The sequence below is a fragment of the Mustela erminea genome, chromosome 6 (assembly GCF_009829155.1).
Source record: "Mustela erminea isolate mMusErm1 chromosome 6, mMusErm1.Pri, whole genome shotgun sequence".
NCBI classification, from domain to species: domain Eukaryota; kingdom Metazoa; phylum Chordata; class Mammalia; order Carnivora; family Mustelidae; genus Mustela; species Mustela erminea.
The window spans coordinates 79,609,193-79,622,479 of NC_045619.1; the positions used below are offsets into that span (position 1 = coordinate 79,609,193).

Consider the following 13,287-nt stretch of genomic DNA (forward strand, 5'->3'; position numbering starts at 1 on the left):
TTTTTCAAAGTAATTTTAACATTAAAAAACTTAGGTCTAATTAGAGCCAGACACTGAAAAGTATTAAAAAGTAAAACTCTGAAATCATAATAGTACTTAATATCTGTATTACAGAATTAACTTTTATTCATATTGCTTTTGTCAGCTTTTACTAAGTCTATTAATTTTCATTGGTTCAGGGGACATCAAACTTTGAAGTCACTGATAAACTGAATTCTGATTTTCAAAGAGGTATTTATTTCATGGTACATCTCAGAATTTAATCGATCACTGCATTTTAAAAAGAAGGTTTATTTTGTCAATCTTAACATCAGGATGTTAATCTAACATCTAGGTACATTTATATATATGCAAAAAAAGTTGTAGACTGCAGACTAACAGGTCACCATGAGAGAGTTTTATCCTGTCAGTTTTCTGGCTCTCTTCCAAGAAAGAAAAGCCCAAGAAAGCAGCCTTCTTGGGGTAGGTCCAAAGGTCTGGATATTCTCCACATGAAACAGTGTATCTGTCGCCTGACCTGGCAATGGGCCCAAATCTTACTCCAGCAGTAATGATCTTCACAAAGAGTAGAACACAGGCGGGGACTGGCCAAGAGCATGGACCATGCTGGTGCAGTTTCCCCTGCATTTGTACTCATTGTGAGAACAGTCCAATCTCATGTCTCCAGGTCTTTAAATAGGGCAGCAATACTGAATCAGATTCTAATTGCAAATAATTAAAGTCTTTACTTTCTTTTCATGAGGAATTATCACATGGGTAAGCAGTAGAGAGCCAAAGATTAAAATGTACTTCACTAAGCATTTGCAATTAAATTGTGTTTTGGTAGACCAAAGGAAAACTGTAAAACAAGCTATATGGTTGATTAGTAATCTAAAACTATAGATAGAAAAATTTACATTTATTGCTCTCCACAAGTCTATTGAGTTATTTTCACTTTAGTCAGTACATCTGTAATATTAAGTGAACAAAACAAAAATGATGACATCCTTATATAGCTCACATACCATGGTCCATCATTTTAATCATTCCCTTCAATAGTCCATCTTCTTGCTTTCAGCGCAAGCAAAAAATTACAAACCAAAATGACTCATGAACACACATACAAAAATTCTAAAGAAATTACCAAATCCAGTATGGTAAAAACAAACTGCCGTATCTAGTCAACTTTGTTCAAGAAATTCTAGCCAGTACAATAAAATAAAATGTTGAAAGACTGGAAAGAAATAGCTGTCTACATGATTGTTCATGTACAAACCCAAATCATCAACAGATAAGCTATTAGAATATATGATCGAGGCTGCTGAATATTAACAACAAAAATTGCCTACATTTTTATGTAGAAAAAAATGAATTTTTTTTTAAAGATTTTATTTATTAATTTGACAGAGAGAAATCACAAGTAGATGGAGAGGCAGCCAGAGAGAGAGAGAGAGGGAAGCAGGCTCTCTGCTCAGCAGAGAGCCCGATGCGGACTCGATCCCAGGACTCTGAGATCATGACCTGAGCCGAAGGCAGCGGCTTAACCCACTGAGCCACCCAGGCGCCCGAAAAAAATGAATTTTTAAAATTAAAAATCTCCCCCAATACTCACTGACAAAAAGAGACACAACAGAGGTGCCTGGGTGGCTCAGTGGGTTAAAGCCTCTGCCTTCAGCTCAGGTCACGAGCCCAGGGTCCTGGGATCAAGCCCCGCATCAGGCTCTCTGCTCAGTGGGGAGCCTGCTTCCTCCTCTCTCTCTCTGTGTGCCTCTCTGCCTACTTGTGATCTGTGTATCAAATAAATACATAAATAACTTTTTTAAAAAAGACACACAACACCACTATAAAGATGTATAAACTATTACATGGGAAATAGAGGATATACCATTTGGATGGGTTAGAAGACACACTGTAAAGATATCCCTTCACCAAACTGATCTCTTGATCAATAAAATCCAAAATTCTTTTTCCTTTTGCAGAAACCAACAACCTGATTCTAAAATTTATCTGCAAATACAAAGGGTAAATAGCCAAGACAGCCTTGACCACATTAAGTGCTGCTTCTACCACATTTGAGAACTTAAGAGTTTGTTTTAAATATACTATCATTGTAGCACAATGAATAGACCAATAGAAGTCCAAGATATGTCTGCATATAGGGATACTTTTCTGAAAAATTTGATACATTTTTAAAGTTCCTATGAAGTATCTGTTAACTTTAACAAGATAAAGTTTTTTTTACTATTGCTTTTCAAAGATTTTTTTTTAAGTCCACTATTTTGGGATTTTGACAAAAGTAATAAATTAAACTTATTTTCAGATAGGTCTTTTTATTTAATGCTATATCTCGAAGTTTATCATAGGAGTTTTTTAATGAAGGTTTTCACAACAGGAGTAGTTCCCACCAAAGGCAACCTAAAAATAATTCATCTAAGTCTCTTTATAATACTTAAGTTTAATTCATGTCAAGATTCTTGAATCCATTTCAATTAGCACATTTGAGGTCACCAATCATTTCTACTTTGCAAAATTCAATAATCAGTTTGAAATCTTCATGTTCTTTAAATTCCAACCATTTTGCCAATTAATCTGTCCTAACTTTTTGAGAACTCTTCACATGGTTTGGGGGCACACATTCCTGTCCTCGTACTATCTTCCTGGCCTCTTAAATTTTCCTAGTTTAATACTCCCCTCCCTAAGTGCTGCACACCGGCTTGCCCCACAGTTCAGTTCTTGGACTCTCTCCTCTGTATTCTAGTCTATTCCCTAGGTGCTTTCATCTAGCCTTAGAATATAGGACACTCTTAATTCCTGTTTTTTCAAGTCCAGACCCCCTTACCAACCTTCTAATTTACCTTGTCCTTGTCTCCTTCTGGACATCTAAATGATCGCTCAAACCCAAAATATCCAAAAACCAACCAAACAAACAAACAAACAAAAACTCGTGATATTCGTTCCTAAACCTGTAGTTCCCACAGCCTTCCCCATTCTCAGTAAATGAAAACTCTATCCTTCCATTTGTTCAGGCAAAATTAAAAAAAAAAAAAAGAAAGAAAGAAAGAAAAAGCCAAAACACTACTTAATCTGACCACTCTTACTTTCAACACTCACCCCCAACCCCAGTTGTCAGCTTGACCATCAAAATGTACACTGCATGAGGCTACTTCTAACTTTATGGCTACACTCTACATCCAAGACCTCATCATTGCTCAGCATAACAACTGCAGTATCCTAACCCTCCCTGCCTTTCCCTTGTTCTCCTGGTCTTGTTTCCATTTACCAATCTGCGTGATCCCTTTAAAATGTAGGCTGATCCAATCCCTCTCCTGTTCAAAATCTTTCCAGTATTAGAACAAAATCCTTGTTATGATTTATAATGTCCTATAATGTATTGGGGTGGATTCACCATGAACCAAAAACAGCTCAAACTTCTGGTCTCTTGCTTTAGAAAATCCCTTTCCAAGGCCTTGAAAAGAATCCTAGAGATCTTGCATTCCTAATTTTTCATAAAGCACCCCCCAATCTGTTTAGTCTTCAGGCCCCACAACGTGGATCCACCCATTAAGTACTCAGTCTAGCCTCCCACTACCTCTGTGACTTCATCCCCTACCACCTCCCTCCCTCCCATACTTGTACAGACTGGTTGTGGGACATGTTAAACAGGCCCCCGCACCTTTGTAGCTTCCGTGAAGGAGATACTCAATAAATATTTTACAAATGAAGGAACAAATGAATAAACAAATCCATGTTGGGGCAAGGTTGAGGTCTCAGCCTCCAGAGTTATTAATGCAGAACAAGAAAAGAATCTCCCCTTCGTTTTTTTCTTCACATATACACGTGAAGCAGGGAAAACCTGCATAGGTCTTACCACGGCACTCCTCTTGCCTTCCTTCTGCTCCCAGCCCACCAGGAGGTGGGAAACAGGACAGACTGTTGACCCTACACCATCAATTTTCTTCCCAGCTCAATGCTATGAACTGGGGGCTCCAGGACGAGTAGAGGATATACTAATGAGAATTCAGAAATTTCTATCTGCTGTTGCAAGATCAGATGTTGAAAACCATAACCTGAATATTACCCTTGGCCTTCCGGTTTGTGTTGTCCCCATCCCCCAAATAAAATGCTGAGGAATGTGTGTCCCAAAAAGCCCAGGGAATTATCCCAATTTGCTAGAATAGACACACAATTACTGGATACAGCAATAGAAAAGGGAGTTAACGTAAAACTCTAACCAGTTTCACACTGTTACTGGTCCTTTCACATAGCCTGTATGTTAGTGACTAGTATCTCGGTCCTCCATCCATTCCACTTCTCAGCACAAATGAAGTGTAGCTGTTGATCTACTAATGTCAAGAATATCCTTCATTCTGACTTCCCATGTCTCAGTTATCTGCTTTGGTAGTGCTCAACGTAGCTCAATTTTCCTAACAATAATCACAACTATTCACCTGTTGGTGCACATTCTTGTTTTCTCTACCCAGCATCTATTCCTCTAACAGTCCCCAGTTTCAATGCAGGTACCTAATCCTGCCCCTTCCCCTTACTCAGCCTGTGATTCTAGTTGCATCATCCTGACCCCACAAGCAGGGTGGGTCTGGCTGATTACAGCTCTGCTACCAGTAACAGCAAACGGTCCAGGCCAAGTCAGGTCAAGTAAAGTAACCAGACCCTATACCAGGACCTTAGTTTTAAATACTGGGGTCAAAGGACTCCCAGTACTCACTGGATAGCTGTGTTTAAAGCCCAAATCCCTTAACAAGGCTTACAGATACCTTCATTAGCTTGTTCCTCCTTCCCTTCACAGCAGGGTGTCATCTTGCCATCTCCTGATATCCCACACTTTAGCTCCCGAAGTGGTTCAAGCACTGTCTCCTCTCCAGGCATTTGCACATGCTGTTGCTTCCAATTGGAATACTTTTTACCCTCTCTCTTTCTCTTGACCAACTCCTGCTCACTTTTGGGCCTCGGATAAGAAGGTATTTTTTCAAGTAAGCCTTCTCTGACCTCCCCATCTGAATTACATCTTCGTATGAGGCCCCACATCATCTTCTGAATGAACCTCGTCTTACACACCTGACTGAGCAGAAAGGTTATTTGGGTACTAGTAATTCCTCATCTTTTTGTGCTGCAGTTATTACATATATAATGTATTAGTTCTGTGAAGAACGTAAAAAAGTGGAATAAAATGCCACCTTTTACTTTGAGAACAAACAAAATCTTTAAAAAGGTGGGACAGCAGAGGTATATAACAAATTTAAGAACAATGCAAGACAGTGTTAATTACACGCAGAACAATAGAGCCCCTAAATTGTGAGACACTGCATAGCTCGAGATTCCAGAGACCGCATTCTTAATCTTACAAAATTATAAGCAGGTACATAACCACAAGAAAGTAATTAAGATGCTAATTATAAAACAATTTAATAGCAATTTTCAATAAAGCAAGAGTCTAAGAATGTACTATTAGTGAAAGACCTAAAAATGAAGGACTCCAATCACATTTTTAATCACATTTTTATTTGTATAAATGAAGAACATCCTAAGTATTTAAATCAACTATTTAGACTAAAGCAGGTTTTTTTGTTTGTTTGTTTTTATAAATTTGAAATGGTATGGAAGGAAAAGATTAAGGAAAATTGGCTGAAGACTAACTGGCAATATATGAAACAAGCCAAAGGACATACGAGGTGGTAGATCACTGAAGGGCAAACACTGCCAGGAGGGTAAGTGGAAATGGATCCAGTTCAAGCAGGGGAGACTGACATTGCTGTCAAGGGAAAACTCACAGGAACTTTACCTACCAAGTTGCACTTTACCAAGTTGGTTTCCTAGGAAACCTTACCTAGGAATTTCAAAACAGGAAGTACACTAACCTAAAGCCAAGATGGAAAAGTTCTTCATGGAGGTAGAACAGACAAACAAATGCACAGTATATTTCAAAGGGTTAATAGTCTCAGTCCCTCCTCAGCAGATCTGATAATCAGATGAACCCGAATAGGTTATAGGAGTAAAAACAAAACGAAAACAAACGAAAGAAACTCTTAACCTCGGGAAACTGAGGGTTGCCGGAGGAGAGGAGGATGGGAGGTACGGGGTGGCTGGGCGATGGACGTTGGGGAGGGTATGTGCTACGGTGAGTGCTGTGAAGTGTGTAAGCCTGACGATTCACAGACCTGGACTCCTGAAACAAATAATACATTATACATTAATTAAAACCAAATTTTTTTAATAAAAAAAAAGAACTAAAACCAGCAACAAGTGAGAAGCTCTTATTTTACAAACCATGGAAGGAAATAAAATTCTAACTGATTTAAAGTACTTTGACACAATTATATTCAAGACACTGGCAGATCTTAGTCTCCAATTAGAGGACCATGAAAAGCATTTTTCATAATCTGTATTAGGCAGCTGTATTGCAGAAGATTAACAATTATCAAAACTTTAATGGGTCAAATTTCACAATCCAGGATTTTTCTTTGGGGATAAAACTTGAGAACATTACTAATAAGACTAAAAAATAACTACTTAAGAAAATATCCTAAGGTGTACAAAAGTTAACAAAGCAAAAGGGAGATGTGAATGGCTGAGGCAGATAATCTGTTATCCCAATATACTACTTCTCTAGATAATAGAACTTTAAAAGTAACACTTGCAGGGCGCCTGGGTGGCTCAGTGGGTTAAAGCCTCTGCTTTTGGCTCAGGTCATGGTCTCAGGGTCCTGGGATCGGCCCCAAATCGAACTCTCTGCTCAGAAGCTCTGAACTCTCTGCTTTCTCTCTCTCTCTCTCTCTCTCTGCCTGCCTCTCTGCCTACTTGTGATCTCTCTCTGTGTCAAATAAATAAATCTTTAAAAAAAATTTTTTAAAAAGTAACACTTGCTAGGTTTCCATTATAGCAGGTGTTTCAATTTAAATAAATTTGGACCTCTCCACCACCCAAAAAAAGGCTTCTTTGGTGGGGATGGGTACAGATGGAAAGGGAGGTAGAAGAGAGCGGAGGCTTCAAGATTTAGATGTACTGAATCCAAGTGCCACTGAGACACCCAACACAACAGGAGGAATGGACAACTGTAGGCCCGAGATTTAATCTTAACAAGCTGGAGTTAATATTTGAAGGGTGTATCCTTTAATTAGGGAAGTAGAAAAAAAAAATCATGAAGGCGCCTGGGTGGCTCAGTGGGTTAAGCCGCTGCCTTCGGCTCAGGTCATGATCTCGGGGTCCTGGGATCGAGCCCCGCATCGGGCTCTCTGCTCAGCGGGGAGTCTGCTTCTCCCTCTCTCTGCCTGCCTCTGCCTGCTTCTCTCTCTACCTGCCTCTCTGCCTGCTTGTCATCTCTCTCTGTCAAATAAATAAATAAAAATCTTAAAAAAAAAAAAAAATGGTCTAAGATGGTTGCAACAAAAAGCACTTCTAAAAATTACTTAACTTAGAAGATGGGAGAGTAGTAACCAGCAGGAAGAGATATGGGAAGAAAGAAGCCAAGGTAGAAGCATATTGGGTCAGAGAAGCCAAAGGTATAGGACAAATACATGAAGAGTCAATCAATAGGTTGACTAAGCCTGGGTGGCTTAGTCAGTTGAGTGTCTGACTCTAGATTTAAGCTCACATCATGATTTCAGGGTTTTAAGACTGAGACCCACATCAGGCTCCATGCTCAGGGGGAAACCTGCTTGAGTCTCTCCCTCTGCCCCTCCCCCCACTCAGTACTCTCTCAAATCTAAAAAAGTCAATCAATAGTGAGAAATAGTCCCTAAAAATGCATTAATGGTGAGCTTATTGCTTTTGCCAAGTAGGTCATAAGTCATCTTTGAGAGTAGTTTAAGTAAAGGGTGAGCAGAAGAGTGAGTTCTCTGTAGTTATTTATGGATTTAGAAGCTTGAGCTGACTCTTAAATAAAACACCATTAACAACACCATTTTAAGTTGACTCTTAAAAACACCATTAACAAGTTTATTAGCTCAAAATATTGGCCATGGTCAGAGACCTTGGCCAGAGATTTTATAAACAGGTGGCTAAGCAGCCAAACACAGCTCTTGTGTTTCTTCCCCATCCCCACCCCCCACACAAAAATCTTAGATTTTCAAATTATAAAAATACAAAAGATCTGGTAATACTGGTCCCACATTTCCTGTGCATCTTTTGTCAGAAGCATGACTCTGTGTCCTGGAGTCTCCCTCAGTATCCTATTGACACCTCACTTTACTCATGTCCTGTAACTGCCTGGTCCCTACAGCTGTGAGCTACTGAAGTTAGAAACCTAGACACCTGACCTTTACTGAAACATTAAATTAACCATTTACTACCTACCCTAGGTTAAGACCCAAAAGTAGGGTCTCAAAGCCAGTAGAACGCTTTCCCTGACTCCCAACTTCCCAAGTCAATTGAGGCCCCCAAAGACGTCCATATTCCCCCCAACGGATACGGATTATTTCCCATTTAAAGATTTAATCGGCATGTACATGAAATTTATTAGAATTCTCATATGTTCACAGGAATGTTATCCACATGGATTGCACACAGAACAAGCTATACCATCTCAAAGCTGAGGAAAAAGCTTTAAGGAAATTATCTTCAATTTACCCTTTTTAGTGCACTATACTTGGCATTCAAATCCTCTGCTGACAATTCAGCTGCTGTGACTCAGTCCCTTGGCCTTCAGTCTCTTCTCCTTCAAATCCAAAATTATCTTAAAAAAAAAAAAAAAAAAAGCTGCCTACTGAGCGATACCTTAAAAGATCATAGGAAGTCTCAGCTTTAAAACTGTCTCCTCCATGCCTGCAGGATAGCCTACAAAATCCAACAGTCCCTTCAGTTCCACATCTGTGTGCGTTTGAGCCCTATCTCCCCTACTTCCCATGCTCTTCACAGCCGTCAGGACTCTGACCATGGCCGTGCCATCCGCCTCTTCTCTGCAGGCCCGTTCTAACGTTTATGACTTAAATAATTCCTGATTTGACCTTCAACTGCAGGACCAGACAGCGCAGTGCTTATGTCTGCCAACACACTCGTCTTCACAGGCACACTAAAACCATTAAAAATCATCCAACTACAAACCCCAGTAGGTTTTAGTTTCTGCCCAACAGAGGCCTTGCCCCCCTAATAACTTCCCACCCCTGCAGTAAAAAAGCCTTTTGCCTACTCCTTTCCCCACACTCCTTTCTGCCTCCTAACCAACCCAGATGCTTCCCCCCATGGCTTGTCATGGGGCAGGTCCCCATTGCTGGCAAATTATAAGCAAATGCTTTCAAAGGCAGTTATCTCCATGTCTGTCACTTTACCATCCTTGATCAAAACAAATCCTGGGTACCTTTGTAATGCAAGTCCCCCTCTAGGATCACCGTTTTTATTTTGCTTAGAAAACGCTTAGAAAGCCTTCAGGATGGAGAGTAAGTGGTTTTAAATATCACCCCTTTGGTAAAAACCCAGAGCAGTTGTTCTCAGCCCCTTGAGCTGCATACAATATTGCTTCTAACACAGGGCAGCCTTGGTTGTTTTGTGATTTCTGTTCTTGTGCTCTTTTACCCCCACTGGGCTTTGAGAACCTGAATGAAGAGAATCACTCACGTCTTACCCAGTACAATCCTTGGCACATGTTAGGGACTCAAAGACCAAGAAAGAATAAATGTAGAAAAAACTAGGAAAAGCACAGAAACTTTAAAGCTGGCCAACATCATCTAAAAGCCATTGAATGACATTACATTTTCACTCATGTCAAGTCCCGTTTAATAGAACACGTGTTTTAGGTTCCTAACCCCATGACACAGAGGGACAGAGTTACAGTGGAAGAAAGGGAGCAGGGCTTACTGGGTCTGAGAAACACAGACCCGGTCTGCTCTATTTTGAAGGATAAGCATTAAAACTATACTTCATATCCAGAAGATTACTTCATTCCTGTGAACATTTTCAGAGGTTCCCCATTTTAAGGTTTTAGTTTTGTTAGGGTAGATGGTGGTAGTGTTGCGGGGGTGTTTTGTTTTTGTTTTTGTTTTTTTCAAAACAAGAAAACATTTTAAGTGTAAAACTAACTTGAGGGAGGGGAGGGGAGAGTGGCCGCACCAAAGGGCTGGGAACCTGATTCTTAGAGCAGTGGTACTGTCCCTGGTGCCGCCCCTGGGGGGCAGGGACCATCTGTCCCCAGGTTGGGACAGGGGCTAGTGTTATGAAATGACAATATAAATAGACTTCTAGAAAAGAGGAGGCTGTCCAGGTGCAGTAGTCATATGCAGAGGCTGGGGATAGGTAGGAAGCCCTGACCCCCGTCTCCCCAGCAAGCCACCGAGAGGGGGTGCAGGACTTGGCGAAAAGGCCACTCTTCAGACATTCATGATCAACCCCCACAATGGCTCGGCGGGGGGGGGGGGGGGGGGGGGGGGGGGGGGGGGGGGGGGGGGGGTGCAGGGGGCTGCGCTGTATGTCAGGCAAGGCCTTAAAGACACCCATTCCCAAGCTGGAGGACAGAGCAGCTGGACCGTCTGCATAGGTGTGTGTGCACACATGCGTGCGCACACACACGTGCAAACACATACACACACACACACACACACACACGCCTCTTGTGGTGTTCTCTCCATCCACAGCAGCCCCCACTGCAGATGATTTCCAGTGATAGGGGGGCTGTCTGTCCTTCCTGGAAGACAGGAAGGGTGGGTTTTTTCTGTGCTTTGTAATTTCTACTCAATTTTACTTAAACTATGTCTGAGGTCCACCTGGAAGCCTGGTATCCACAGCAGCCAGGTTTGGTCACCAAATATAATTTGTATGACCTCAGGGCACATGGTGAAATCTGATGTTGAAAACAACCTAATTCATCAAGGCTGAAACTGCTGTGAATGGCAACATTTTAGGGTAATAATGAATTAAGACGATCAACAGACGTATGGAAAAAATGATTTTTCCTTTTCCACTTAACCTTTTTGGTCCATATGCTAAATCTTTAAGCCAACCCATCTGGAGAGGTTCTCATGAATGTTCACCTATAGAATAGAAGATCCCACAAGTATTTCTGAATAGTGTGTGAATCGGGGAAGAAAAAGCCTTTGATAACATTTTACTAATTACATTCACAACTCTCCATTTTTACTAACAAAATGATGATTAGCAGCTAATTATTTAGGCCATTAATTGATTGCTTTGTGATTAAAGATATGTATGTTAATTATACTTAAAATTGAAGGCACTTTAAGAATTGAAAAGAATGGATACTGCCTTCAATGTTTCAGTAATTAAATGTTGTGGAAAAGTAGATTGTGATTAAAAAACAAAATTCTATAGCTTTCTATTTTTTGTGTATTTTTTATAACAAATCTTTAGTATAAAAATTTTTTTAAACAAAAAGACTCTGGCTTTTCTTGTACAATTCTCCTTCTGATAATGAACACCGAGTGTGAATGCAAAACCCTGCATATCATTATGTGAAACATTTATGCATTCAGAGTGTCTACTTGGTGGTTTTCTTCTTAAGAAGCTAAACAATTCATTAAACAAGCTGCTCCCGAATGGTAGATCAGAACAAGCATAAGCTGCCTTCTGTAGAATTCTATTGTGAAGCTGTACCCATTTGTGTTTTCTTTGAAGCCATAAAAATGAAACCCTTATGCTCATATTAAAAGCATAAGAAAGGCATCTATTATGTCAATAGATTTAAAACACGGCCTTAGACACAGTGAGAACCACTCCAAAATGGCACTCTTATAATAGCAAAGGTTAAGAAGTGCATTCCCAGAGAAAACCTTCAAAGGCCTACATATCATTATATCCCAAAACAGATGGCATTGCAGTGTTTGGAACTATAGTTTATGGACACCTACAATCTCAAATAAATCCTTTCTAATCCCACTCCTTTGTCTAGATTTTGTACTTTGATGATAACTGCAGGTGCCTTTCTCCATTCTTCAGAGAATGACAAGGATATGAAGATTCATGTACGTACATGGACACAACTCTTACTGGGACTTCAGTGCACAAATATTTTACCAGCAACAGATTTATACTTTATAGATACCTAGGATTCCTACCTTCTAATCCATTATAAATCTTTAGTTTGAATTTTGTAGGAAAAAAAAATAAAAAATATACATCATGTTGGTAGAAGTAATAAACTCATAAAAGCCATTTTACAAAACAACATGGAATTCTCTACTATCTATGTGTATACTTAGGAGAACCTCAAACACAGTGTATGGGGACAAGAAAATTCACAGCAGCATTGTTTATAATAATCACAAACTGCAAATAACCCAAAAGTTGATCAATAGGAAAATGGTAGATGAACTGTAATGTACTCAACGCTGCAGAGCAATGAAGAATGAACTTCTGTACACACCAACGTAAACCTCAAACACAAGGCTGAGCAAGAGTGAGACAACTATAAAAGGGTTTCTTTACATTTAAAGATGAGAGGGTACAAAATTGAACAACAGGTTATTGTGACTTAGCTTGTTCAATTATCTAAAATTCTGCTAAGAAAAAGCACACTAGTGTGACTAACCAACTGAAGTAAAAAGTTTAGGATTATTTGCTACAAATCTCATACCACATACGTTTTTGGATCTGAATTTAGTTTACAAAATTGCCTACAAACACTTCTAATGGGCCCTTATGGGTCAAGAAAATGTGTTTAAAATATCATACTTAAATATTTAAGGAAGATGTGTCAAATTGTAACTTATGGAAATACTAAAATAGTATAATTTTACCAGAAACTTTTACTTCATAGTTTACCTGAAACTTCACAAGGCTTGTGAGATTGCAGAAAATAATTGCTCTTTAATTCCTGTCTGTATATGAGATGTGGCTTGTTATGATCATCTTCATGTTCGCTCCCATCTGCCTTCATTATAGGTTCTAAGAAATATTCACCATCATGTGCTTTAAAAGTTCCCATCTGAAAACAAAGAAAATAATTAACTCGGTCACCAAGGGAAAGCATGCAGTGCCACAGGTTAAAGTGAGCACACAGAAGCAGGACCTCCAGAAGTCTGTTCACTAAATATCATCCACTGACTAGACCATTTCCTTTCCATGATTCCTTTCACGCTCTTGGGTATGGAGTCATGAAGCCTAGACAGTGTTCTAATAGAGAGGACTGGCATTCCAGGTATAAATAATGGCATAAGTAACGACATCGAAATGGCAAAAAATCTAGCACCTTCTAGTAATAAGAAAGTCTGTTTGGCTTGGTCTATATAAGGCGGCGAGTGAGAAACAAAACTTAAGGTTGTCTAGGGTCAGATAAGAGATATTAAAGGTGATCAATTTAGAATTTGGAAGCAATGAGGAGCCAGTGAGGAGTTTTCACAAAGGCCTACC

The 13,287-nt window shown here is 39.7% G+C and overlaps 1 protein-coding gene across 1 annotated transcript in view; it reads right to left on the reverse strand.

The window, feature by feature from the left end:
* ADAMTS20 (ADAM metallopeptidase with thrombospondin type 1 motif 20) overlaps positions 1–13,287 on the reverse strand; it is a 190,771-nt gene that overhangs the window by 164,328 nt on the left and 13,156 nt on the right. The window contains exon 3 of the mRNA XM_032347934.1: positions 12,700–12,862. Coding sequence (XP_032203825.1) covers positions 12,700–12,862 — 163 coding nt within the window. The remainder of the gene's footprint in view (positions 1–12,699; positions 12,863–13,287) is intronic.